The sequence below is a fragment of the Pseudophryne corroboree genome, chromosome 10 (assembly GCF_028390025.1).
Source record: "Pseudophryne corroboree isolate aPseCor3 chromosome 10, aPseCor3.hap2, whole genome shotgun sequence".
In the NCBI taxonomy this organism is placed as follows: domain Eukaryota; kingdom Metazoa; phylum Chordata; class Amphibia; order Anura; family Myobatrachidae; genus Pseudophryne; species Pseudophryne corroboree.
The window spans coordinates 244,414,319-244,439,532 of record NC_086453.1 but is presented as its reverse complement, the minus strand read 5'-3'; the positions used below and the strand labels follow the sequence as shown (position 1 = coordinate 244,439,532).

The 25,214-nt window shown below is 44.3% G+C and overlaps 1 protein-coding gene across 9 annotated transcripts in view; it reads right to left on the bottom strand.

Moving 5' to 3' along the window:
- NCAM1 (neural cell adhesion molecule 1) overlaps positions 1–25,214 on the bottom strand; it is a 513,442-nt gene that overhangs the window by 156,755 nt on the left and 331,473 nt on the right. For 8 of the 9 annotated variants that reach the window (XM_063943169.1, XM_063943171.1, XM_063943177.1 and 5 more), the window contains exons 2-5: positions 7,768–7,842; positions 6,900–7,109; positions 513–656; positions 95–232 (exon numbers count right to left, since the gene is read on the bottom strand). In XM_063943169.1, the coding sequence (XP_063799239.1) occupies positions 95–232; positions 513–656; positions 6,900–7,109; positions 7,768–7,842 (567 nt within the window). The remainder of the gene's footprint in view (positions 1–94; positions 233–512; positions 657–6,899; positions 7,110–7,767; positions 7,843–25,214) is intronic. The other variant, XM_063943170.1, reaches the window with a different exon arrangement.

Genomic DNA, 25,214 nt, shown 5'->3' with positions numbered 1-25,214 from the left:
GGGAGCCCACAATCGAAGATAGTTTGGTGACCTCTAATTCTTATGGTTGGCCCTGTGCATTACACATATGAAATATTTCCTAATGTTTTCTCACCATTCACTACAACATGAATATCCTTGAAGTTTATCTCTCCACGCGCTAGTATCCGGCCCTCACATCGATAAGTCCCTTCATCTGTCTTCTTAATGTTCCGAATCTGCAGATAATTGTTGGACAGCATAACAAATCGGGCTGTGGGGAAAGCAGATCAGCAGAGGGAGGCAATTAATATTTTCCTCTATGCATGCCTGTATACATCATTTTTATTGTTGAGAATGAGCTGCCTGACCAAAGCAGCAAGTATTTATGATATGTACAATTAGTCAAAATACAATGATTTGTAATTTGGCTCAGACATGAGAACTTAATGTTTTTGTGCTAAAGGGACCATTAGAGACCATGTGAATATAATGGATGTTGTAAATTGCATTACCCCAATACTCAATAATACATAGGCTAAGTCCATGATTACCATCTTTCTTGAAAGTCACATCTTTGCCTTTGTGTTTCCAGATAATGACTGAGGGGATAGAGCTTGATACATCACAGATGACAACAGCATCTGTTCCTTCAGTGAACTCCTGTGGGCTGGGCGCGTTCCTAAAGGTCAATTTCTCTGAAGAAAAATAAACAAATAACATATATGTGACGTGTCAGGGACCTGTGCAGCTACATTATGGCTACAGAGTTAAGTGCAGACATTTATACAGTATATAACCACTATGGCTTGTTTTGTTACATTAAAGGCAGCATTAAACCTGCTTGAACCAGTACTAAGGGAAGGAAGCGCATTCTTGTGCAGGAAATAAATCCACAGTTATCAGAAACAGTTATGTACAGGTAGGGTTGAGACCTCATCCCTTTAATTCTGGTCACATATTAATTACACAGGTTCTGTGGCTGGCTGGTTGACTTTAAGACTCCATTTCACCTGGTTTTAATCAGCCACAGAACCTGTGTAATTAATATGTGTCCAGAATTAAAAAGATGAGGTGGCAACCCTAGGTCCAGGTAAGGATTTAGTGGGTTGACAGATCCATCACTACTAAAATAAACCAGTTACAAAGAAACATAGAATTTGACAGCAGATAAGAACCACTTGGCCCATCTAGTCTGCCCCTTTTTTAACCATATTGCTACCTCCTTATTTCTTTGTAAGGATATTCTTAGGTCTATCCCATGCATGTTTAAATTGCTTTATAGTCTTAGCCTCTACTATCTCTGATGGGAGGCTGATCCACTTGTCCACCACCCTTTTTGTGAAGTAATTTTTCCTCAAATTTCCCCTGAACCTATCTTCCTCCAGTTTCAGTGCATGTCCTTGTGTTCTAATACTTCTCTTCATTTGAAGTAGTGATGAGCGGGTTCGGTTCCTCGGAATCCGAACCCCCCCGAAATTCACCCATTTTACACGGTTCAGAGGCGGACTCGAATCTTCCCGCCTTGCTCGGTTAACCCGAGCGCACCCGAATGTCATCATCCGCTGTCGGATTCTCGCGAGATTCGTATTCTATATAAGGAGCCGCGCGTCGCCGCCATTTTTCACTGGTGCATTGGAGATGATAGTGAGAGGACGTGGCTGGCGTTCTCTCAGTTTCAGTGTTCAGTGTGCTGCAAATATCTGTGCTCAGTGTGCTGCAAATATCTGTGCTCAGTGTGCTGCAAACATCTGTGCTCAGTGTGCTGCAAATATCTACGTTCTCTGCCTGAAAAACGCTCCATATCTGTGCTCAGTGTGCTGCAAATATCTGTGCTCAGTGTGCTTTATTGTGGGGACTGGGGACCACCAGTATTATATAGTAGGAAGACTGGGGACCACCAGTATTATACGTTCTCTGCCTGAAAAACGCTCCATATCTGTGCTGCATTGTAGTATATAGTAGGAGGACAGTGCAGAATTTTGCTGACCAGTGACCACCAGAATTATATCAGTACGGTACAGTAGTCCACTGCTCTACCTACCTCTGTGTCGTTAAGTATATTATCCATCCATACCTGTGGTGCATTTCAGTTTTTGTGCGCAGTATATATATAGTAGTAGGACAGTGCATAATTTTGCTGACCACCAGTATATAATATATAGCAGTACGGTACAGTAGGCCACTGCTCTACCTACCTCTGTATCGTCAAGTATACTATCCATCCATACCTGTGGTGCATTTAAGTTTTTGTGCGCAGTATATATATAGTAGTAGGACAGTGCATAATTTTGCTGACCACCAGTATATAATATATAGCAGAACGGTACAGTAGGCCACTGCTCTACCTACCTCTGTGTCATCAAGTATACTATCCATCCATACCTGTGGTGCATTTAAGTTTTTGTGCGCAGTATATATATAGTAGTAGGACAGTGCATAAATTTGCTGACCACCAGTATATAATATATAGCAGTACGGTACAGTAGGCCACTGCTCTACCTACCTCTGTGGTGTCAAGTATACTATCCATCCATACCTGTGGTGCACTTAAGTTTTTGTGCGCAGTATATATAGTAGTAGGCCATTGCTATTGATATATTACTGGCATATAATTCCACACATTAAAAAATGGAGAACAAAAATGTGGAGGGTAAAATAGGGAAAGCTCAAGATCCACTTCCACCTCGTGCTGAAGCTGCTGCCACTAGTCATGGCCGAGATGATGAAATGCCATCAACGTCGTCAGCCAAGGCCGATGCCCAATGTCATAGTAGAGAGCATGTAAAATACAAAAAACAAAGGTTCAGTAAAATGACCCAAAAAACTAAATTAAAAGCGTCTGAGGAGAAGCGTAAACTTGCCAATATGCCATTTACGACACGGAGTGGCAAGGAACGGTTGAGGCCCTGGCCTATGTTCATGGCTAGTGGTTCAGCTTCACATGAGGATGGAAGCACTCATCCTCCTGCTAGAAAACTTAAAAGAGTTAAGATGGCAAATGCACAGCAAAGAACTGTGCGTTCTTCTAAATCACAAATCCCCAAGGAGAGTCCAATTGTGTCGGTTGCGATGCCTGACCTTCCCAACACTGGACGGGAAGAGGTGGCGCCTTCCACCATTTGCACGCCCCCTGCAAGTGCTGGAAGGAGCACCCGCAGTCCAGTTCCTGATAGTCAAATTGAAGATTTGAGGAAATTGACAAGGAGGATTCTGATGGTGAGGTGGTTTGTTTAAGTCAGGCACCCGGGGAGACACCTGTTGTCCGTGGGACGAATATGGCCATTGACATGCCTGGTCAAATTACAAAAAAAAATCACCTGTTCGGTGTGGAATTATTTTAACAGAAATGCGGACAACACGGGTGGTCAATCTGTTGAAATCAGAGCACTACATTTTGGCCACCGTGCTCGATCCTAGATTTAAAACCTATACAACATAAGGGTGGGTGGGAGGGCCCAAGGACAATTCCATCTTGCACCTTTTTTTTCTTTCTTTTTTCTTTGCATCATGTGCTGTTTGGGGACTATTTTTTTAATCTGCCATCCTGTCTGATACTGCAGTGCCACTCCTAGATGGGCCAGGTGTTTGTGTCGGCCACTTGGGTCGCTTAGCTTAGTCACACAGCTACCTCATTGCACCTCTTTTTTTCTTTGCATCATGTGCTGTTTGGGGACTATTTTTTTGAAGTGCCATCCTGTCTGACACTGCAGTGCCACTCCTAGATGGGCCAGGTGTTTGTGTCGGCCACTTGGGTCGCTTAGCTTAGTCACACAGCTACCTCATTGCGCCTATTTTTTTCTTTGTATCATCTGCTGTTTGGGGACTATTTTTTTAATCTGCCATCCTGTCTGACACTGCAGTGCTACTCCTAGATGGGCCAGGTGTTTGTGTCGGCCACTTGGGTCGCTTAGCTTAGCCATCCAACGACCTTGGTGCACCTTTTTTTTCTTTGCATCATGTGCTGTTTGGGGACTATTTTTTGAAGTGCCATCCTGTCTGACATTGCAGTGCCACTCCTAGATGGGCCAGGTGTTTGTGTCGGCCACTTGGGTCGCTTAGCTTAGTCACACAGCTACCTCATTGCACCTCTTTTTTTCTTTGCATCATGTGCGGTTTGGGGACTATTTTTTTGAAGTACCATCCTGTCTGACACTGCAGTGCCACTCCTAGATGGGCCAGGTGTTTGGGTCGGCCACTTGGGTCGCTTAGCTTAGCCATCCAGCGATCTTGGTGCACCTCTTTTTTTCTTTGCATCATGTGCTGTTTGGGGACTATTTTTTGAAGTGCCATCCTGTCTGACACTGCAGTGCCACTCCTAGATGGGCCAGGTGTTTGTGTCGGCCACTTGGGTCGCTTAACTTAGTCATCCAGCGACCTCAGTGCAAATTTTAGGACTAAAAATAATATTGTGAGGTGTGAGGTATTCAGAATAGACTGGAAATGTGTGGAAATTATGGTTATTGAGGTTAATAATACTATGGGATCAAAATGACCCCCAAATTCAATGATTTAAGCTGTTTTTGAGGGGTTTTTGTAAAAAAAAACACCCGAATCCAAAACACACCCGAATCCGACAAAAAAATTTCAGGGAGGTTTTGCCAAAACGTGTCCGAATCCAAAACACGGCCGCGGAACCGAATCCAAAACCAAAACACATAACCCGAAAAATGTCCGGTGCACATCAATAATTTGAAGAATGTTTCCCTCCTGTACCTTGTAAAAACCCTTGATATACTGTACTTGAAAATGTCTATCATGTCCCTCCTTTCCCTTCTCCCTTCTTGATGGGAAGTTATAAAGAATAGATTACTCATAGGATAGAGGTAGCAGAGACTGCAGGCCAGCAACATTGCAAGTGAAAGTAGAAAGAAACTGAATATTAACAATATGTCCCAACTGCTCCAAATTTGTGTACATATAAAGTAGGAGGCGTTTCACCCATTAGAAGGCATTTATTGATGAACCGAGGGTGAGGATTATTTTGTCCCAGTATTACAAGTCTAAGTGTTGGAAATCGATAGATAATTAGTCCTGCAGACTCTTTTAGTAACTGCCTTGAATCTCACTGTTGTATTTATATTTCTTGGTGATCACCACTGTCCAATCTGTCATCTCCAGAAGTTGGAACGCAAACAGGAAGTTCTCCACTTCCAGTAATTTGGAGCACATTTGTGTTCCACTTCAAGTCCTTGTCTTCTGGACATGTAGCATCGGCACCAGAATTACTATCAGGTAGTGTACTATCACTGTATCTGTAAATTCCTTCCAATCTGCAAAGATCTTGTTATGAGTGCTGGTTGTTGTCCCATCTGGTAGGAGGCTTATTTTATCAAACTGTATATTTAATGAAGAGTGACATTTTACATACTGAAATTTTATCTATGTGAGCATAACATAATTAAAATGATTATGTTTTATGAAAAACGTATTATACTAGATGCATTTTTCTCTTCTTTCATTTATATGCAGATGTGGGAGCTATCTACTACATGTAAGGACCTTTGTTTGCAGCGTTGATTTTGATATGCAGATTACCAATAATGCCTTCTGTAAGCGTATTACCATAAGAGTGATTTTTGGCAGGATTTTCCCTTTTGGAGGTGTTCCCTTTTCATTTTCACTGCATATTTTGTTGTTGCATGCTTTTCTTTCTACATCTAAGGTGGTAAAGTCTATTCTGTACATACTCGAGTGAAGATTGAAACACAGGGTGGAAACTAAGTATAAACAGAATTACTCGAGAATATTCTCTTCTTATTTTTAGATACAGTACATGTGACATGGGAAAGGAGAAAGAAAAATAAATCATACATTCACCAAGTACAGTCATTTAATTAAAAAATTAAAAATACAATTTTTTGTGGTGAACAGATGAGTGTGCTCAGTTTTCTTACCCATCGTAGTTAACTTTTGATACTCGGTATGTGACTTTTCAATATCTTTAAATGAAGGACAGGTGAAGGAACTAATTTAGACAAGTTTTCAGCTGTCACTTTATATGCCCGTTACTAAAAGGAAAGAGCTTTGTACTGACGACGTCACAATAAAGGGCTATCCTCCTGATATTCTGTGATAATTCTTTGAACGAGTTAAGTTGTGCTCAATGAAACACTGAGTAACAATGACTGATGTCACTTATACCCCTTTTCCACTTGCAGCACGGGTCACAACCGGGAGCCTGACACGGCTGCGACCCGTGCTAAAGCCCCCTTCTACACTAACTCCACTAACCCGGCATATTGCCGGGTTGGTGACGCAGCTGCTGACGTGGCAGGGGCGGTGCTGGGAGATCACATGATCTCCCAGTGCCGCCCTTCCATTCACTGTGAACGGGAGCCGTGTCGCCTCGACATGACTTCCGTTTACACTACACAGCTTGCCGGGTTGAACACCCGGGTAGGATTCCAGGATCACTTGATCCGGGAAATTGTGTGTGTGTGGGGGGGAGGCGTTTCCACTAGGAAAAAACACGGGTAAATGCGCGTCCCCGCGCATTTACCCGTGTTTTTAGAGCTAGTGGAAAAGGGATAATTGTCAATGAAGTGTCTTATTTTAATATATGCATGATTGATAACCCCTTTGTCCTCCTTCTATTCCCTCTTCTCTAAGTATGTCTGAACTAACTATGATGTCCTAAAATCAAGGCATACATGATTGAATCTGAGTTAGTATGCATGTTAGTGGGGGGTGCATGTTAGTGGGGGGTAGACGGGGTTTGCAAAATAAAACTTTTACCTTTTGGAACATACTTTGGATGAAGGAATAATTTTTTTCACTTTGCTACTTTTAGAGAAACTAAACCATGCTCTCGGTGGTGGGATATTTCCCTCTGAATTTTCATATTAGATTAGCAAAGTAATAGGCAATACATATTGTTCTACTTATACTGTGTAATCTGTTGCAGCCAGGAAATGAAGGTAAAGTAAAGCAAATCTTACGATAAATCTGGAGCTGAACAGTGCCTTCTGATCGCCCCTCTTCTGGGCTGGTAGCAATACATTTGTAGGTCCCGGCATCCTGTATGCTCGCATTGTATATGGTAAGAGTTGATGTATAGTCATCGCTTTTCACTACTGAGATCTGTTGTTGGTTGGTTAACCTTTCACCAGTGGGGGATTCCCAGTAGATCTCAGTTGCTTCCCCGTATACTGAAACACAGGAAAGAAGGAATAGCACAAACATGGTTAGTGATTGTACCTGCAACCTTACATATTATGCAATTTTCAACGTTTTAAGGGGGTTATTCAAAGGTTGAGGCATGAGTGTTTATACTAAGGCCACGGTGATGGGCATTCTTTTGAAATGCCCACTGGCCACGGCACAAATACGCCAATATGTGCACAGGGACGCACCATCTATCGGACATTGGCTGCAGCATTGGTCATTAGAGCAACCCTATGTTTGCCTATGTTCATTGGAACTGCATCCTTTGATGCTGTCCATGACACCACCATGCCCACCGCCATTAGCCACTCCCCCAGTCATCGCAGAGGTACGCCTATCTACATTGCTTGCGCCTGATGTTTTAATTGTGTCCACCTCTGAATTAGTTCCTAAGAGACAGAGAATAGTGAGTAAGACGAGTAAAGCTACAATTTAGCCAAGATAAATTTGGTTCTTTATTAACGGGGTTGGTAAAACATTAAAACATTACGTAAATAACGTAGCCCTCCTTCTAAACAGTAACCTGGTGGAATCCAAAACTCTCACTAATCTGGTGGACAACATAATTATCAACTCACATATTTATTTTTCTAAATATCTTTACATCATTTCCTGCATTGAATGGGCTTTGAAGACCCATACCTTGACATAAGAAGAATTTCGATTCCCCGAGGCCTATTTCTCCTTGATCGGGAACAATGGTAACTTCTAGAGCTGCTGAAACAGAAAACATGAAGGGAAATGTTAAAGTCACACCTTAAAAAAAAGACTTCAAATGATGAGACAAATAAATTTGTGATGTTTACATCATATTTTACATTTAGAGGCAACAGCATTTTTAAAGAAATGATCACATAGCCTCACACTAATGACACATTTTAATGCACGCGCCTAAACTTTGTATGCTCTGCAGAAATGTGCATTATTTAAACTCATATCTGCTCCTGAACTGGAGAGAGACAACAGATCCCAGACATGTCTCTACAGTACTCATGGCTGTCTTTCCAAAGCAGGAGACAGAGCAGAGACGTGGGAGCATACTGTAGAGCATTTTCTACTTCCCCTTGTCTTTGCTCCATCATCTGCCTTCGAAGGATGGCCAGTTCCATGGAAGTAGCTATAGTGGGTGCTGGGAGTGCCATTGCTCGGGGGGCTTAGGGGCCCATCTCTTGGGCCTGACTCAATTGTACCCAGGTCATAAAGTTGTTTTCCAGGTTCCCAGAAAATGCCCACTAAGCACTATATGGCATATGTGAACTGAGGGCACTATATGGTATAATGCGAACTAGGGCACTACTGTGGGGCATAATATTAACTTATGCACCACAGTTCATAAAAAGGGCACTACTATGGCACATAAAATGAAAACTACTCTGGAGAGAGGTGTCTCTCCAGGAAGGGTGGACCCACAAGTTATGGGACTCACAAAGTTCTGGCTACGCCCCTGCACAGTACTGACACCTCTCCATAAACATCAATCTGTTTCTCCACTGTGTACCTGTAAAACAAATACTACCCATGTGTATGAGCCCTTATTCATACAGTTACTGCGGCAGAAGAGCTTTCTGAAAGCATCCGATTTCAATGCAGTATTAGAAATAAGAGGCGATTCACGACAGCATTGAAGCATCTAGATTCATTTATATTATGGAAAAAACTTTCCCTTAAAGACAACAGTGAGGGCAGTATCATTAAACCGACGGGTTACATGGATGAAAAAATAAAATAAATTGAGGGAACCGCGGTGACCCTATGTCATTATACAGCATGACAAACATTTAATCTCTAACACTGTATGGCTGATTAATGGCTGCCTTCTGCTGCCAGCACTCAGGCTGTATGCAATTTAGCTAAATGATCAGGAATTCCCTTATACATAAAAGAAAAGTGAGCAAAAAGAAAATTGGAAAATCAAAATGATTTAAATGGCTCACAGAAAGTAATTTTGTAGAAATGACTCCAAGCTGGGTCACCTTTTAGTGACTCATCTATATCTACTTTCATAAAAGCTTACTCCTTCCAACCCTTCATTGTACAATGAGGTGCAGATGAGTTACTAAGTGCAATTACAAATTCCTATTCCCATCAGAATAGAATAGATTTCAGCAGGAAGAAGAGGCTTATCTCCAGAGCACTTACAGGCCATACATTATATTTGTACCCAAGGAATATAATGAATGCAGAATAATATTCAATCTGCATAACTAAAGCTGGAAATTAACAATAGCAATGAAAACATTATCTAAGTCAACTCCATGTTTTATTAATTGATTGTTCCATTTCCTCTTTGTAATCAATTACCTCTCTTCCACCCATATTAAGCATAATATATTTCAGCTCATTTCCTATGAAGGACAGGCCTTAATGCAGAAAGAGACAGAAATAAACTTTTTAGGGCTCAAGGATACAAGAAATTATTGTGTCTGGACTCTGTATGAATTATAATCTGCAGTTCTCCTTTTTGCTATAGGCATATATGTTTCTATAATGGGTACAGTGTCCTAGATCCGTGGGGGGAGGGGCCCACACCGCACCTATATAGTATACTTACCCCTCCGGAGTCCCTGCAGTGCAGGCACAAATCACTTGGAAAATGTCCGCCGCTGCCATTTCTGAGTGATTTGTGCATGCACACTGGAGATCTTTCCCCCCCACCCCCCACCCCGTAACAAGGTGCGGGTGCCATGTTACCGGAGACCTGCTCATGCGCAGTAGATTCTGTCATTATGCCAGAGTCTATTAGCTGCCGGAGAGGAGGGGGCCAGCAATGGAGGCTGCACATGTCTCTTAAAACGCCCCTGGTTATAGGGAAATATAATTCACAGCAGATTGACATGGATGAGTTTCTACAATACAAGGTTATTTCACGAGTGATTAGTTATTAAGGGAATTTTCAATTGTGTTGCCCAAGGATGATACAGATCAGATCTGTGCACAGTTTAATCTATAGTTCTGTTTTGTATCATATCTAAGGGCACCTAAATAAGCAACTTTCCCATTATGACATATAAGGTCATATTCAAGGTTTCCCTGCATCTAATTTATCTGCCCATAGCTATCCAATTGAGTGCCAATACCCCATGTGTTGAGCCCCAGAGAGTGCCAGTAACACGTATCTTTCCTTGTAGTCTCAGGAGCTGCAAGGATTAATCTCCATTAAATGCACCCTCTGGGGTAACCCACAGACTCTGTGCACTTAACGTGGAATGAAATCTATGAGTAAATGCTCAGTAGCCTTGGGTTTACCAAACAGGAAAAATGCATTAAAACTGTATAGCTCCAGACATTAAACCCAGAGCTTTACCCATGCAGTAAACACAGCAAATAATTGATTCTGCCCCATACACTGTGATTAAGACACAGCAAAATATGATAAAACAATGAATTCAGTAATAATTGCAGGCAGGTATTTATAATCTAATAATAAGAATTTACTTACCGATAATTCTATTTCTCGGAGTCCGTAGTGGATGCTGGGGTTCCTGAAAGGACCATGGGGAATAGCGGCTCCGCAGGAGACAGGGCACAAAAAGTAAAGCTTTACGATCAGGTGGTGTGTACTGGCTCCTCCCCCTATGACCCTCCTCCAAGCCTCAGTTAGGTACTGTGCCCGGACGAGCGTACACAATAAGGAAGGATTTTGAATCCCGGGTAAGACTCATACCAGCCACACCAATCACACTGTACAACCTGTGATCTGAACCCAGTTAACAGTATGATAACAGCGGAGCCTCTGAAAAGATGGCTCACAACAATAATAACCCGATTTTTGTAACTATGTACAAGTATTGCAGACAATCCGCACTTGGGCGCCCAGCATCCACTACGGACTCCGAGAAATAGAATTATCGGTAAGTAAATTCTTATTTTCTCTATCGTCCTAGTGGATGCTGGGGTTCCTGAAAGGACCATGGGGATAATACCAAAGCTCCCAAACGGGCGGGAGAGTGCGGATGACTCTGCAGCACCGAATGAGAGAACTCCAGGTCCTCCTTAGCCAGGGTATCAAATTTGTAGGATTTTACAAACGTGTTTGCCCCTGACTAAATATCCGCTCGGCAAAGTTGTAAAGCCGAGACCCCTCGGGCAGCCGCCCAAGATGAGCCCACCTTCCTTGTGGAATGGGCAATTACATATTTTGGCTGTGGCCTGCCACAGAATGTGCAAGCTGAATTGTATTACACATCCAACTAGCAATAGTCTGCTTAGAAGCAAGAGCACCCAGTTTGTTGGGTGCATACAGGATAACAGCAAGTCAGTTTTCCTGACTCCAGCCGTCCTGGAACATATTTTCAGGGCCCTGACAACATCTAGCAACTTGGAGTCCTCCAAGTCCCTAGTAGGTGCAAGGCACCACAATAAGCTGGTTCAGGTGAAACACTGACACCACCTTAGGGAGAGAACTGAGGACGAGTCCGCAGCTCTGCCCTGTCCGAATGGACAAACAGATATGGGCTTTTTTGAGAAAAAACCACCAATTTGACACTCGCCTGGTCCAGGCCAGGGCCAAGAGCATGGTCACTTTTCATGTGAGATGCTTCAAATCCACAGATTTGACTGGTTTTAAACCAATGTGATTTGAGGAATCCCAGAACTACGTTGAGATCCCACAGTGCCACTGGAGGCACAAAAGGGGGTTGTATATGCAATACTCCCTTGACAAACTTCTGGACTTCAGGAACTGAAGCCAATTCTTTCTGGAAGAAAATCGACAGGGCCGAAATTTGAACCTTAATGGACCCCAATTTGCGGCCCATAGACACTCCTGTTTGCAGGAAATGCAGGAAACGACCGAGTTGAAATTTCTTTGTGGGGCCATCCTGGCCTCACACCACGCAACATATTTTCGCCACATGTGGTGATAATGTTGTGCGGTCACCTCCTTTCTGGCTTTGACCAGGGTAGGAATGACCTCTTCCGGAATGCCTTTTTCCCTTAGGATCCGGCGTTCCACCGCCATGCCGACAAACGCAGCTGCGGTAAGTCTTGGAACAGACATGGTACTTGCTGAAGCAAATCCCTTCTTAGCAGCAGAGGCCATAAGACCTCTGTAAGCATCTCTTGAAGTTCCGGGTACCAAGTCCTTCTTGGCCAATCCGGAGCCATGAGTATAGTTCTTACTCCTCTACGTCTTATAATTCTCAGCACCTTAGGTATGAGAAGCAGAGGAGGGAACACATACACCGACTGGTACACCCACGGTGTTACCAGAACGTCCACAGCTATTGCCTGAGGGTCTCTTGACCTGGCGCAATACCTGTCCCGTTTTTTGTTCAGACGGGACGCCATCATGTCCACCTTTGGTATTTCCCAACGGTTTACAATCATGTGGAAAAAACTTCCCGATGAAGTTTCCACTCTCCCGGGTGGAGGTCGTGCCTGCTGAGGAAGTCTGCTTCCCAGTTTCCATTCCCGGGATGAAACACTGCTGACAGTGCTATCACATGATTTTCCGCCCAGCGAAAAGTCCTTGCAGTTTTTGCCATTGCCCTCCTGCTTCTTGTGTCGCCCTGTCTGTTTACGTGGGCGACTGCCGTGATGTTTTTCCCACTGGATCAATACCGGCTGACCTTGAAGCAGAGGTCTTGCTAAGCTTAGAGCATTATAAATTTACCCTTAGCTCCAGTATATTTATGTGGAGAAAAGTCTCCAGACTTGATCACACTCCCTGGAAATTTTTTTCCTTGTGTGACTGCTCCCCAGCCTCTCGGGCTGGGCTCCATGGTCACCAGCATCCAATCCTGAATGCCGAATCTGCGGCCCTCTAGAAGATGAGCACTCTATAACCACCACAGGAGAGACACCCTTGTCCTTGGATATAGGGTTATCCGCTGATGCATCTGAAGATGCGATCCGGACCATTTGTCCAGCAGATCCCACTGAAAAGTTCTTGCGTGAAATCTGCCGAATGGAATTGCTTCGTAGGAAGCCACCATTTTTACCAGGACCCTTGTGCAATGATGCACTGTTTTTAGGAGGTTCCTGACTAGCTCGGATAACTCCCTGGCTTTCTCTTCCGGGAGAAACACCTTTTTCTGGACTGTGTCCAGAATCATCCCTAGGCACAGCAGACGTGTCGTCGGGATCAGCTGCGATTTTGGAATATTTAGAATCCACCCGTGCTGTTGTAGCAGTATCCGAGATAGTGCTACTCCGACCTCCAACTGTTCCCTGGACTATGCCCTTATCAGGAGATCGTCCAAGTAAGGGATAATTAAGACGCCTTTTCTTCGAAGAAGAATCATCATTTCGGCCATTACCTTGGTAAAGACCCGGGGTGCCGTGGACAATCCAAACGGCAGCGTCTGAAACTGATAGTGACAGTTCTGCACCACGAACCTGAGGTACCCTTAGTGAGAAGGGCAAATTTGGGACATAGAGGTAAGCATCCCTGATGTCCCGGGACACTATATAGTCCCCTTCTTCCTGGTTCGTTATCACTGCTCTGAGTGACTCCATCTTGATTTGAACCTTTGTAAGTGTTCAAAAAAATTTTTAGAATAAGTCTCACCTAGCCTTCTGGCTTCAGTACCACAATATAGTGTGGAATAATACCCCTTTTCTTGTAGTAGGAGAGGTAATTTAATTATCACCTGCTGGGAATACAGCTTGTGAATTTTTTCCCATACTGCCTCCTTGTCGGAGGGAGACCTTGGTAAAGCAGACTTCAGGAGCCTGCGAAGGGGAAACGTCTCGACATTCCAATCTGTACCCCTGGGATACTACTTGTAGGATCCAGGGGTCTTGTACGGTCTCAGCGCCATGCTGAGAACTTGTCAGAAGCGGTGGAACGCTTCTGTTCCTGGGAATGGGCTGCCTGCTGCAGTCTTCTTCCCTTTCCTCTATCCCTGGGCAGATATGATCTTATAGGGACGAAAGGACTGAGGCTGAAAAGACGGTGTCTTTTTCTGCAGAGATGTGACTTAGGGTAAAAACGGTGGATTTTCCAGCAGTTGCCGTGGCCACCAGGTCCGATGGACCGACCCCAAATAACTCCTCTTCCTTTATACGGCAATACACCTTTGTGCCGTTTGGAATCTGCATCACCTGACCACTGTCGTGTCCATAACATCTTCTGGCAGATATGGACATCGCATTTACTCTTGATGCCAGAGTGCAAATATCCCTCTGTGCATCTCGCATATATAGAAATGCATCCTTTAAATGCTCTATAGTCAATAAAATACTGTCCCTGTCAAGGGTATCAATATTTTTAGTCAGGGAATCCGACCAAGCCACCCCAGCTCTGCACATCCAGGCTGAGGCGATCGCTGGTCGCAGTATAACACCAGTATGTGTGTATATACTTTTTATGATATTTTCCAGCCTCCTGTCAGCTGGTCCTTGAGGACGGCCCTATCTATAGACGGTACCGCCACTTGTTTTGATAAGCGTGTGAGCGCCTTAGCCACCCTAAGGGGTGTTTCCCAACGCGCCCTAACTTCTGGCGGGAAAGGGTATACCGCCCCTAATTTTCTATCGGGGGGAACCCACGCATCATCACACACTTTATTTAATTTATCTGATTCAGGAAAAACGACGGTAGTTTTTTCACATCCCACATAATACCCTCTTTTGTGGTACTTGTAGTATCAGAAATATGTAACACCTCCTTCATTGCCTTTAACGTGTGGCCCTAATAAGGAATACGTTTGTTTATTCACCGTCGACACTGGATTCAGTGTCCCTGTCTGTGTCTGTGTCGACCGACTAAAGTAAACGGGCGTTTTAAAACCCCTGACGGTGTTTTTGAGACGTCTGGACCGGTACTAATTGTTTGTCGGCCGTCTCATGTCGTCAACCGACCTTGCAGCGTGTTGACATTATCACGTAATTCCCTAAATAAGCCATCCATTCCGGTGTCGACTCCCTAGAGAGTGACATCACCATTACAGGCAATTGCTCCGCCTCCTCACCAACATCGTCCTCATACATGTCGACACACACGTACCGACACACAGCACACACACAGGGAATGCTCTGATAGAGGACAGGACCCACTAGCCCTTTGGAGAGACAGAGGGAGAGTTTGCCAGCACACACCAAAAAACGCTATAATTATATAGGGACAACCTTATATAAGTGTTTTCCCTTATAGCATCTTTATTATATATTTCTAACGCCAAATTAGTGCCCCCCCTCTCTGTTTTAACCCTGTTTCTGTAGTGCAGTGCAGGGGAGAGCCTGGGAGCATTCCCTCCAGCCTTTCTGTGAGGGAAAATGGCGCTGTGTGCTGAGGAGATAGGCCCCGCCCCTTTTTCGGCGGCCTCGTCTCCCGCTCTTAACGGATTCTGGCAGGGGTTAAATATCTCCATATAGCCTCCGGAGGCTATATGTGAGGTATTTTTAGCCAAAATAGGTTTTCATTTGCCTCCCAGGGCGCCCCCCTCCCAGCGCCCTGCACCCTCAGTGACTGCCGTGTGAAGTGTGCTGAGAGGAAAATGGCGCACAGCTGCAGTGCTGTGCACTACCTTTAGAAGACTGAGGAGTCTTCTGCCGCCGATTCTGGACCTCTTCTTACTTCAGCATCTGCAAGGGGGCCGGCGGCAAGGCTCCGGTGACCATCCAGGCTGTACCTGTGATCGTCCCTCTGGAGCTGATGTCCAGTAGCCAAGAAGCCAATCCATCCTGCACGCAGGTGAGTTCACTTCTTCTCCCCTAAGTCCCTCGTTGCAGTGATCCTGTTGCCAGCAGGACTCACTGTAAAATAAAAAACCTAAGCTAAACTTTTCTAAGCAGCTCTTTAGGAGAGCCACCTAGATTGCACCCTTCTCGGCCGGGCACAAAAATCTAACTGAGGCTTGGAGGAGGGTCATAGGGGGAGGAGCCAGTACACACCACCTGATCGTAAAGCTTTACTTTTTGTGCCCTGTCTCCTGCGGAGCCGCTATTCCCCATGGTCCTTTCAGGAACCCCAGCATCCACTAGGACGATAGAGAAATTAAGGTAATCTGTATATAGGAATTTAAAGTCAGATCTGTGATGTTCACATCGATATCTCTCTTTTTCTTTTGCATACTTTATTTTTCAAGTAGAAAAAAACTAGAGATCACAATAAACATATACTCAAATAGGACACAAATAGGAGGACACGGCTTCTTATACTGCTGCAAACAGCAAGTTGTAGCATATATCGCTTGCATGTAAATGAATTTATGCATTTCTATGTGTCTTCGGCCGAGTCTGATGCTGGCCGTACACCTGTGCGATATCGCGTACGAATGTATGATTTCGACACGTCGTATGATGCATTGTGTGCACATTGTACGTGTTTTCTGTACGATTACGATGCGAAACACGACCCCGTGGGTCGAATGAGGCATCCTCAGATCATATGTGCAGCCCATATTATCCATCGCAATCGTATGCACATCGTACCTTGTTTTATGCACATACAATGCATCGCATACGATCAGCATAATTTTTGAGTGGCATTTCCTTACAGGTGATCACGTGCTTTTTGTGAGGCACACAATCCATTGATAGATTGTATGCTTCATCGTATGCACATAAAACTCCAAATTGTGTGCCAAGGGCTCCCGGGGGAGTGAAGGGAAATCTAATGAGGAAACGGATTAGATGCTGGTCATCCTAATTTAAGGTCAGCATGAGTCAGATCGATCTTGGCCAGATCTCTCATTCAGTAAAATGGGCATTTCATGGCAGTAACTGTGTGGCATGTATTCTGAGTAACATGTACAGCAAAGGGAAGCCTGTTTCTGATAGATCTCTTGCACCCGGCATGGGTCAGGTGCAAGTGGTGTTGCGGCTGTGGATGGAAAAATAGTGACTTTCTGCCTGAAGCTGTACAGCCACTAACATTAGCACCAGATGTTCGAATTAGCAAAAGACAGTAAATGGAAGATTTATCAAAGCTGTCATTTTTCAAATACAGCCTGTAGAACGACAGGAGCTGATTGGTTGGTACTTTATCTCCTTTTATCCAAGCTTTAATAAATCTCCCCCCAAAGTCTGGCTCTGGCAGCATCATGCAAATACCGACACTCAGCGTTAGATTTAGAATAAGGCTCATAATGGGAATTGTCATTTCTACATCAGATATCAGCTTAATTAAGCTGAATTCCCTCATTAATCACAACCTTATATTAGTATTTTTACAATATTCAATGCGAGTTTTACCATTGAATGGTTTTCAAACTTTACCTCAGCACGGTCAATACAGGAGTGGGATGTAAGAGCCCAGGGGTGTAGTATGGTATGCCGGCAGCCGGGCTCCCGGCGACCAGCATACCGGCGCCGGGAGCCCGACCGCCGGCATACCGACAGTGTGGCGAGCGCAAAGGAGCCCCTTGCGGGCACGGTGGCGCGCAACCACGCTATTTTAGTCTCCCTCAAGGGGGGTCGTGGACCCCCACGAGGGAGAATAGCTGTCGGTATGCCGGGTGTCGGGATCCCGGCGCCGGTATACTGTGCGCCGTGATCCCGACATTCGGCATACTGAAGACCACCCAGAGCCCAGCAGTGAGTCTTCTAACAATAGATGTGGGAGACCCTTTAAAAGATGTTAAATTCTACATTATTTTTATGGGATACCGGCATTCGGCTGACACTGGAATACTGACACCACTCGGAATCCCTGCGCCAGAACACCAACTGCCGGCATCCTGAAGGTAAGTATCAGTGTCACTGTGGGTGTTAGAGCCCAGGGGGAGTTAGGGTTAGACAAAAGGGGGGAGATTCAAATGTTTGAAAAGTTGGTTGGGTGTCTGTTTTTTCCTGTCTATTAGATAGGAAAAAACAGACTCCCAACTGACTTTTCAAACATTTGAATCTCCCCCAAGGTGTGTGTGTGTGTGTGTGTGTGTGTGTGTGTGTGTGTGTGTGTGTGTGTGTGTGTGTGTGTGTGTGTGTGTGTGTGTGTGTGTAGGGAAGGGGGGGGGGGTTGGGGTTAGACGTAGCCGCCAGCCCATGACTCTTATCCCTAGCCACCATCACGGGCGGGTTAGGGTAGGGGACAGCATACCTCCCGACTGTCCCAATGTTCGCAGGACAGTCCCGCACAGCATCTATTCAGTGGAGACAGAGGGAGAGGGGGCATGCCAGCAGCTCACAGAGCACTGGGCATGCCCCCTCAATGACCAAAACGGGGGCATGGCTCACGATCATGGCACTACCGCAAAGACATGCCCTCTTTCACACAGGCCACGCCCCATTTTCAAAATCGGGCGCAGCTTTGCCGCACAAGTTTCCCTCTTCATCTCTGCAGAATGTTGGGAGGTATGGGACAGGGCAGGAAAATAATCACCCCATCTCTGTCCAGGGCCTTGATTGTACAGTATGTTTTCAGTGGGCTGTTTCAGCACTGGGAGGGGGTTGTTCTGCACAGAGGGGTGTATTGCCCATGGGGCTGTTTTGCAAATGGTATATTGCACAGGGAGCTGTTCTGCACTGTGAGGGGGAGGGTATTCTGCACAGGGGGAATATGCATGGGGTGGGGGGTTGCACAGGGGGCTGTTCTGCACACAATCATGACTACATTTTGTTTATTAATATATCTTTTTTAATGTTGACATTACTATGGTGCTGTTATTTAATGTAATTATTAAAGAAATACATTTGAAATGAAGTTTCAACGCATTGATGCCAGTAGATCGCCGGTAAGTAAGTAAACAAAAAGTTGATCCCAGGTCCCAAAAGTCTGGCCACCTCTGCCCTACACCAATGTCTCCCTAAATATGTAAAAATATAAAAAAAATTGCAGAATTTTGTGAGGAAAATAGAAATGCAATCTTAATACTTGTGATTGTGGATGACCATGTGGCCACCTCGGGATTCATTCAATTTGCCAATTGTTGGGATCCCGGCGGTGAGGATGCCAATGCCATTAATCCCGCCAGCCAGCAATGCCGCCAGCCGGAATACCGGTGCACAGGGACTATTTCCACTCAGGGGTGTCCATGACACCCATAGAGCCCGCAAGGGGTGACGCACCACTCATCCCGCTGCTGGCATTCTGCCGGGTGGGATGGCGATGTCGGGATACTGACAGTTGGCATTCGGTCTGGCGGGATTACGTATGTAATCCGGCCAGCTCAACTGGTGGCAGTGATCATCATGCAGCCATGATGACGGGCCTATTTTTATGTGGAGGCCTGGAGCTGGAGCTCCATCCGCCTCATTGTTAATCTGGCCCTGTCTCTGTCGGCATTCTCATGGTCAGGGTGCCGGTGTTGGTTATGTGACCGCTGGCATCCCGACCACCAGAAACCTGTATCACACCTATAATCTCTAAGGTACCTAAGCACATACACGTCATTGCTTTTCTCCAAATCACAAACATTTCCTTTCAAGGAAACACACAGTATTTTGCTTTTTCTTGTAAGGGTAAAAAAATAAATTAAATAAAATGTATACTTTTCTATGACAAATTTAATCTGCAGACCTCTGAACTGAAAGGGATGGGAATGGATTTTGCAGCAGGTAGTGTAAGAAAAGGTCGTAGTGAAACAGAATGACATATCAGTCGGCTCTAACTAGAAGGGAAAGAATTTAGAAGTGCAGAGTGGGATGAACGCAGTGTCAGCTGGTGAGGCTGCCCCTTAGGTCTGAATAATGGGGATCACCATGGTGACAGAACATTGAGCTAAAGGTTCTCTGTCTGCTCTGCCTCTGATCTCATCTCTGGCGCACTGCAAGTAATTAAGGTTGTACTCAGTGGGATGCTGCAGAAATGACAATATCATACAAACACTGCTCCTTGGCTCCCAGATCATTGCATAAAAGACATTATATGTTACAGGTGACTGTACAGCCTGTTATTTGCCATTTGTCCTCCTATAAAAGTACAAGTATGGCTGGCGCCCCATTGAAGGCATTTTGTGCTTTTCTCTGCTCTGTAATTTGTGTTCCAATCTGTGCTAAACAAGTATGAACAATATAATCAGTGTTTATCAAATTAGATAGAGAAATACAGGTTGATTTCATTATAGAGAGACCTGGAAAACGAGGAGTATGCATGAAGGGATTTGACAGAGACAAGATGTCTGCAAATCTGCCATTGCAAGGGCTTGTCCAGACAGAGATTTAACCCCTTGTGGTGTCTATTTAGCTGTACTTCTCAGAGAAAGCAAAGGAGGGCTCAGTGCTGAAACTGATCACAAGTAGCATTTCTGCTTCTGTTTATCTGCATCCACAAAGTAGATGGGATTATTTTATTTTACTAAAACCACTTCTGTCACCACTAACAAGAACCTTCAGGTTTAAGATTTTTACATTCTTTTTGACCTGACACTTATGTTTTAATTGCTATACCGAAAGGACAAAACTGTGTGCCAAGACATGCCATAATTCTGCCCAATCAATCTGATAATATAGCTAAATGAATTGACCACTGAACTATATCTAGACTTTTTAATGATTGTTTCAAATAATTACAATCCTGTAAATCTTGATTTAGTGGGATATAAAAACTCACACAGCAGCACTCCAAGGTGGGGTGTGCGGAGTAATAATTCTACCTGGAAAAGTAGTTAGCGGACATGCTTAGTGTTCATGATAGGCCATTTTAGCTGGGTGCAGCACCCTGTCCATATTATAAATGTGCCCTGCCTCTTTCCAGAGTGCCCCGCCCCTTGTCAGAGTACCATGGTTGCAACAGATGCAGGTGGTCTCTGTCACTGTAAAAAATATGTTTGTGCAACTTTTGTCATTCTGATCCATTCCTCTTCTCTATGTGTGGCCAGCCATAACTCCACCACAGCAGGCAGCAGTGAAGCTAAGAGCAGCCAATTGGTTTCCGAGGCCTAAGTGAATAAAGATTGATAAGCCACCCACTGCTACCTGTGGGCTAGGTTTCTGACTGTGGTGCCAGATAACATTCAAACCAGCTTTCACAAGGGAGGGTCTCAAGGCAGCAAGTTACTCCCCAGCATGTGCCAGGACATTAAAGTACTCTGGGGCAGATGTATTAACCTGGGAAAGGCATAAGGAAGTGATAAACCAGTGATAAATGCAAGGTGATAATGCACCAGCCAATCAGATCCAATATGTAAATTAACAGTTAGGAGTTGATTAGCTGGTGTGTTTATCACCTTGCAGGTATCACTGGTTTATCACTTCCTTATGCCTTCTCCAGGTTAATACATCTGCCCCACTATTCCTCGGACTCATCCCCTGGTGACAACACCTCTCCTTCAGCGCCAAAAGTTTTAACAATGAACCGCAGATGAAGGGGCGGATATTTACCTAAATCCCACTATATATTTAAAAAGAGACCTGATGGCATTCATTTCATTGCAAATCAGGTGCCCCTCCTTTAAACAAAAGAAGAACAATAAATAATTATGGTTATCATTAAAATAAAATAAAAAAAATAATAATTTAATATTAACCATTTTAAAGAATTAGATGTTTAGTAAACAACATATAATCAAATACAAAAAAACAAATAATAAGCGGTGGGTCAATTTTACTAATTAAAATACATTAGCATTTACACCAGCTTTAGTGATGAGTCAAAAATTTTGGCCTTCAAAAATAAACATGCCCTCCTGAGTGATCAGCACCCTGACAAAAAAACACCCTAGAGTGAATACCTAGAACCTCCCCGAATTCAACTGGGTGTCGACTTTCAGCTTTGCGGTTGTGACTCTATGGATATTGCCTCCCTGCACAGTTTGAGAGGACCCCCCTTAGAATCCTTCAAAAATGGACTCAAGGCTGACCTATGTATGCAAGCATTTCTCTAATGTCTCTTTTTAAGCTTGTTTTCTATTTTGTGCTGTAAAGGCAAATGTAAAGCAGTTGGAGTCCTATTGGGAGAAAAGTGCTGTCTAAATAATAATAATAATAATAATAATAATATTATTATTATTATTATCCGTTATATGGCGCCACAAGGAATCCACAGTGCCCAGTTACAAAGTAAATAAACAAATAAATAAGAAAAGACAAGTACAGGCAGGGCCGGATTAACAATGGGGCTGATGGAGCTGCAGCTCCAGGCCCACACTACAAACAGGCCCACGGCATCCACAATGCTATATGCTGCTGTAGATAGGAAAAACATTTTTTCCTTCTACTGCAGCATTCCCAGGCCCCCGGCCGCTGGCGATCCCCCAGCCGCCGAATAGAGGTGTTTATAATTAGTGATGAGCGGGTTCGGTTCCTCGGAAACCGAACCCCCCCGAACTTCACTCATTTTACACGGGTCCGAGGCATACTCGGATTCTCCCGTATGGCTCGGTTAATCCGAGCGCGCCCGAACGTCATCATCCCGTCAGATTCGCGAGATTCAGATTCTATATAAGCGGCCGCGCGCATTTTCACTCTTGCATTGGAAATGTTAGGGAGAGGACGTAGCTGGCGTCCTCTCCGTTTATTAATAATAATTGTGCTGCTTATTGCTTAATTGTGGGGACTGGGGAGCAGCTGTATTATATAGGAGGAGTACAGTGCAGAGTTTTGCTGACCAGTGACCACCAGTATACGTTGTCTGCCTGAAAAACACTCCATATCTGTGCTCAGTGTGCTGCATATATCTGTGCTCACACTGCTTTATTGTGGGGACTGGGGACCACCAGTATATATATAGGAGGAGTACAGTGCAGAGTTTTGCTGACCAGTGACCACCAGTATACGTTGTCTGCCTGAAAAACACTCCATATCTGTGCTCAGTGAGCTGCATATATCTGTGCTCACACTGCTTAATTGTGGGGACTGGGGAGCAGCTGTATTATATAGGAGGAGTACAGTGCAGAGTTTTGCTGACCAGTGACCACCAGTATACGTTGTCTGCCTGAAAAACACTCCATATCTGTGCTCAGTGTGCTGCATATATCTGTGCTCACACTGCTTTATTGTGGGGACTGGGGACCACCAGTATATATATAGGAGGAGTACAGTGCAGAGTTTTGCTGACCAGTGACCACCAGTATACGTTGTCTGCATGAAAAACACTCCATATCTGTGCTCAGTGTGCTGCATATATCTGTGCTCACACTGCTTTATTATGGGGACTGGGGACCACCAGTATATTATATAGGAGGAGTACAGTGCAGAGTTTTGCTGACCAGTGACCACCAGTATATATAGCAGTATGGTACGGAAGGCCACTGCTCTACCTACCTCTGTGTCGTCAAGTATACTATCCATCTAGATTCTATACCTGTGGTGCATTTTAGTTTTGCAGTTTGCTGACAGTGACCACCAGTATATATAGCAGTACGGTACGGAAGGCCACTGCTCTACCTACCTCTGTGTCGTCAAGTTGTCAAAGTCGAAAAATATTGTAATGCATGCCTAACTTACTAACCCCATGCACATGCCCGCTGCTCGTGCACTCAGTCCTCCGTGCGTACACATATCCGCAATTTGCGTAGGATCGCTCCGGTGATCATGCGCGTGATATGGGTATTTACGGCGGAGTTTGTGAGCGTGTAGCATATTATTAGAACATTACATATTTAACCCAAATAGTGTACATTGTAGATATAGTTCCCCTAGACCATGTCAGCGAGTATTATTAGTTTAAACAGTTCCTGGGCAGAAGGCGAATCTGACTTTGCATGATAGGAAGGGTCAGATAAAGGTTGGAAGGTGATGTCTAGTATCCAGCTGTAGGGTATTTTGAGGGTAACATTCCGGTGTTAGTTAGAGAAAGATCGCTTGTTCCTGCGTATATATGTACAAAAGTAGAATATGAACATTAACTGTATTTACTGTATTTTATGTATGCGGCGGGAATCCAGAGGATACCACCCACAAGAGCAGTTGGGGAAAGACATCGCCCACCCTTTCAAATCCACCTATGACCTTTGCTGTAATGTAGAGACACATCCCTGTGTCCAATGGACAATGAGATTACAGTGACCATTGTATTGTGTGTGCATGTTGTGTATAAAAAGACCATTGTTGCCTGGCCGGTCAGAAGACTCTAAACACTATCTGTATGACCAGCGGAGGACCGAGCCGGGTTGCGCTTGCGAACATTCTCACGTATGTATATTCTCTGTAGCCATTATTCTGTTTAGATTTACTTGTTAGCCTGTAGTGTATGATTTGTATTGTTTTTACCTTTTGGAATTAATCCACGGAGGCCTTAGAACCCTGTGGTTGCAACTACAAATCAGTGTTGTGTTTTCACTTTCCTGCATGGGCTTTTAAAGTAGATTTATCTGTATAAGGTGTATAGCATTGATAAGGTGTACGCACTGCGGGTACTTTGTATCGCCAGCGCTACTTAAGGTTTAAAGGTATTACATAATTACAGTACTTTACTGTTAAGGGTTTAAAGTGTAAGCATATCATTACATTGTATCATTAACAAGGTTTAATCAATTGTGTTTGCGTTCGCTGTGTGTACTCCGTACACTCAGCGCGGTGTGTGTACGCCAAGTGCGTACCACATGCAGAACTCGGTACGCAAATAGCGTACAAAGTACGTAACACGTGCATGTAGTCTAGCGGCCATAGCGGCTCAACGGTAAAAGTGTATTTAGAGGTATAGCTTTGCGGTCTAAGATAATATCAGCATTATCAAAGTATACTATCCATCTAGATTCTATACCTGTGGTGCATTTTAGTTTTGCAGTTTGCTGACAGTGACCACCAGTATATTTAGCAGTACGGTACGGAAGGCCACTGCTCTACCTACCTCTGTGTCGTCAAGTATACTATCCATCCATACCTGTGGTGCATTTCAGTTGTGCGCAGTATATATAGTAGTAGGCCATTGCTATTGATACTTGCATATAATTCCACACATTAAAAAATGGAGAACAAAAATGTGGAGGGTAAAATAGGGAAAGATCAAGATCCACTTCCACCTCGTGCTGAAGCTGCTGCCACTAGTCATGGCCGAGACGATGAAATGCCATCAACGTCGTCTGCCAAGACCGATGCCCAATGTCATAGTAGAGAGCATGTAAAATCCAAAAAACAAAAGTTCAGTAAAATGACCCAAAAATCAAAATTAAAAGCTTCTGAGGAGAAGCGTAAACTTGCCAATATGCCATTTACGACACGGAGTGGCAAGGAACGGCTGAGGCCCTGGCCTATGTTCATGGCTAGTGGTTCAGCTAAACATGAGGATGGAAGCACTCATCCTCTCGCTAGAAAACTGCAGTGCC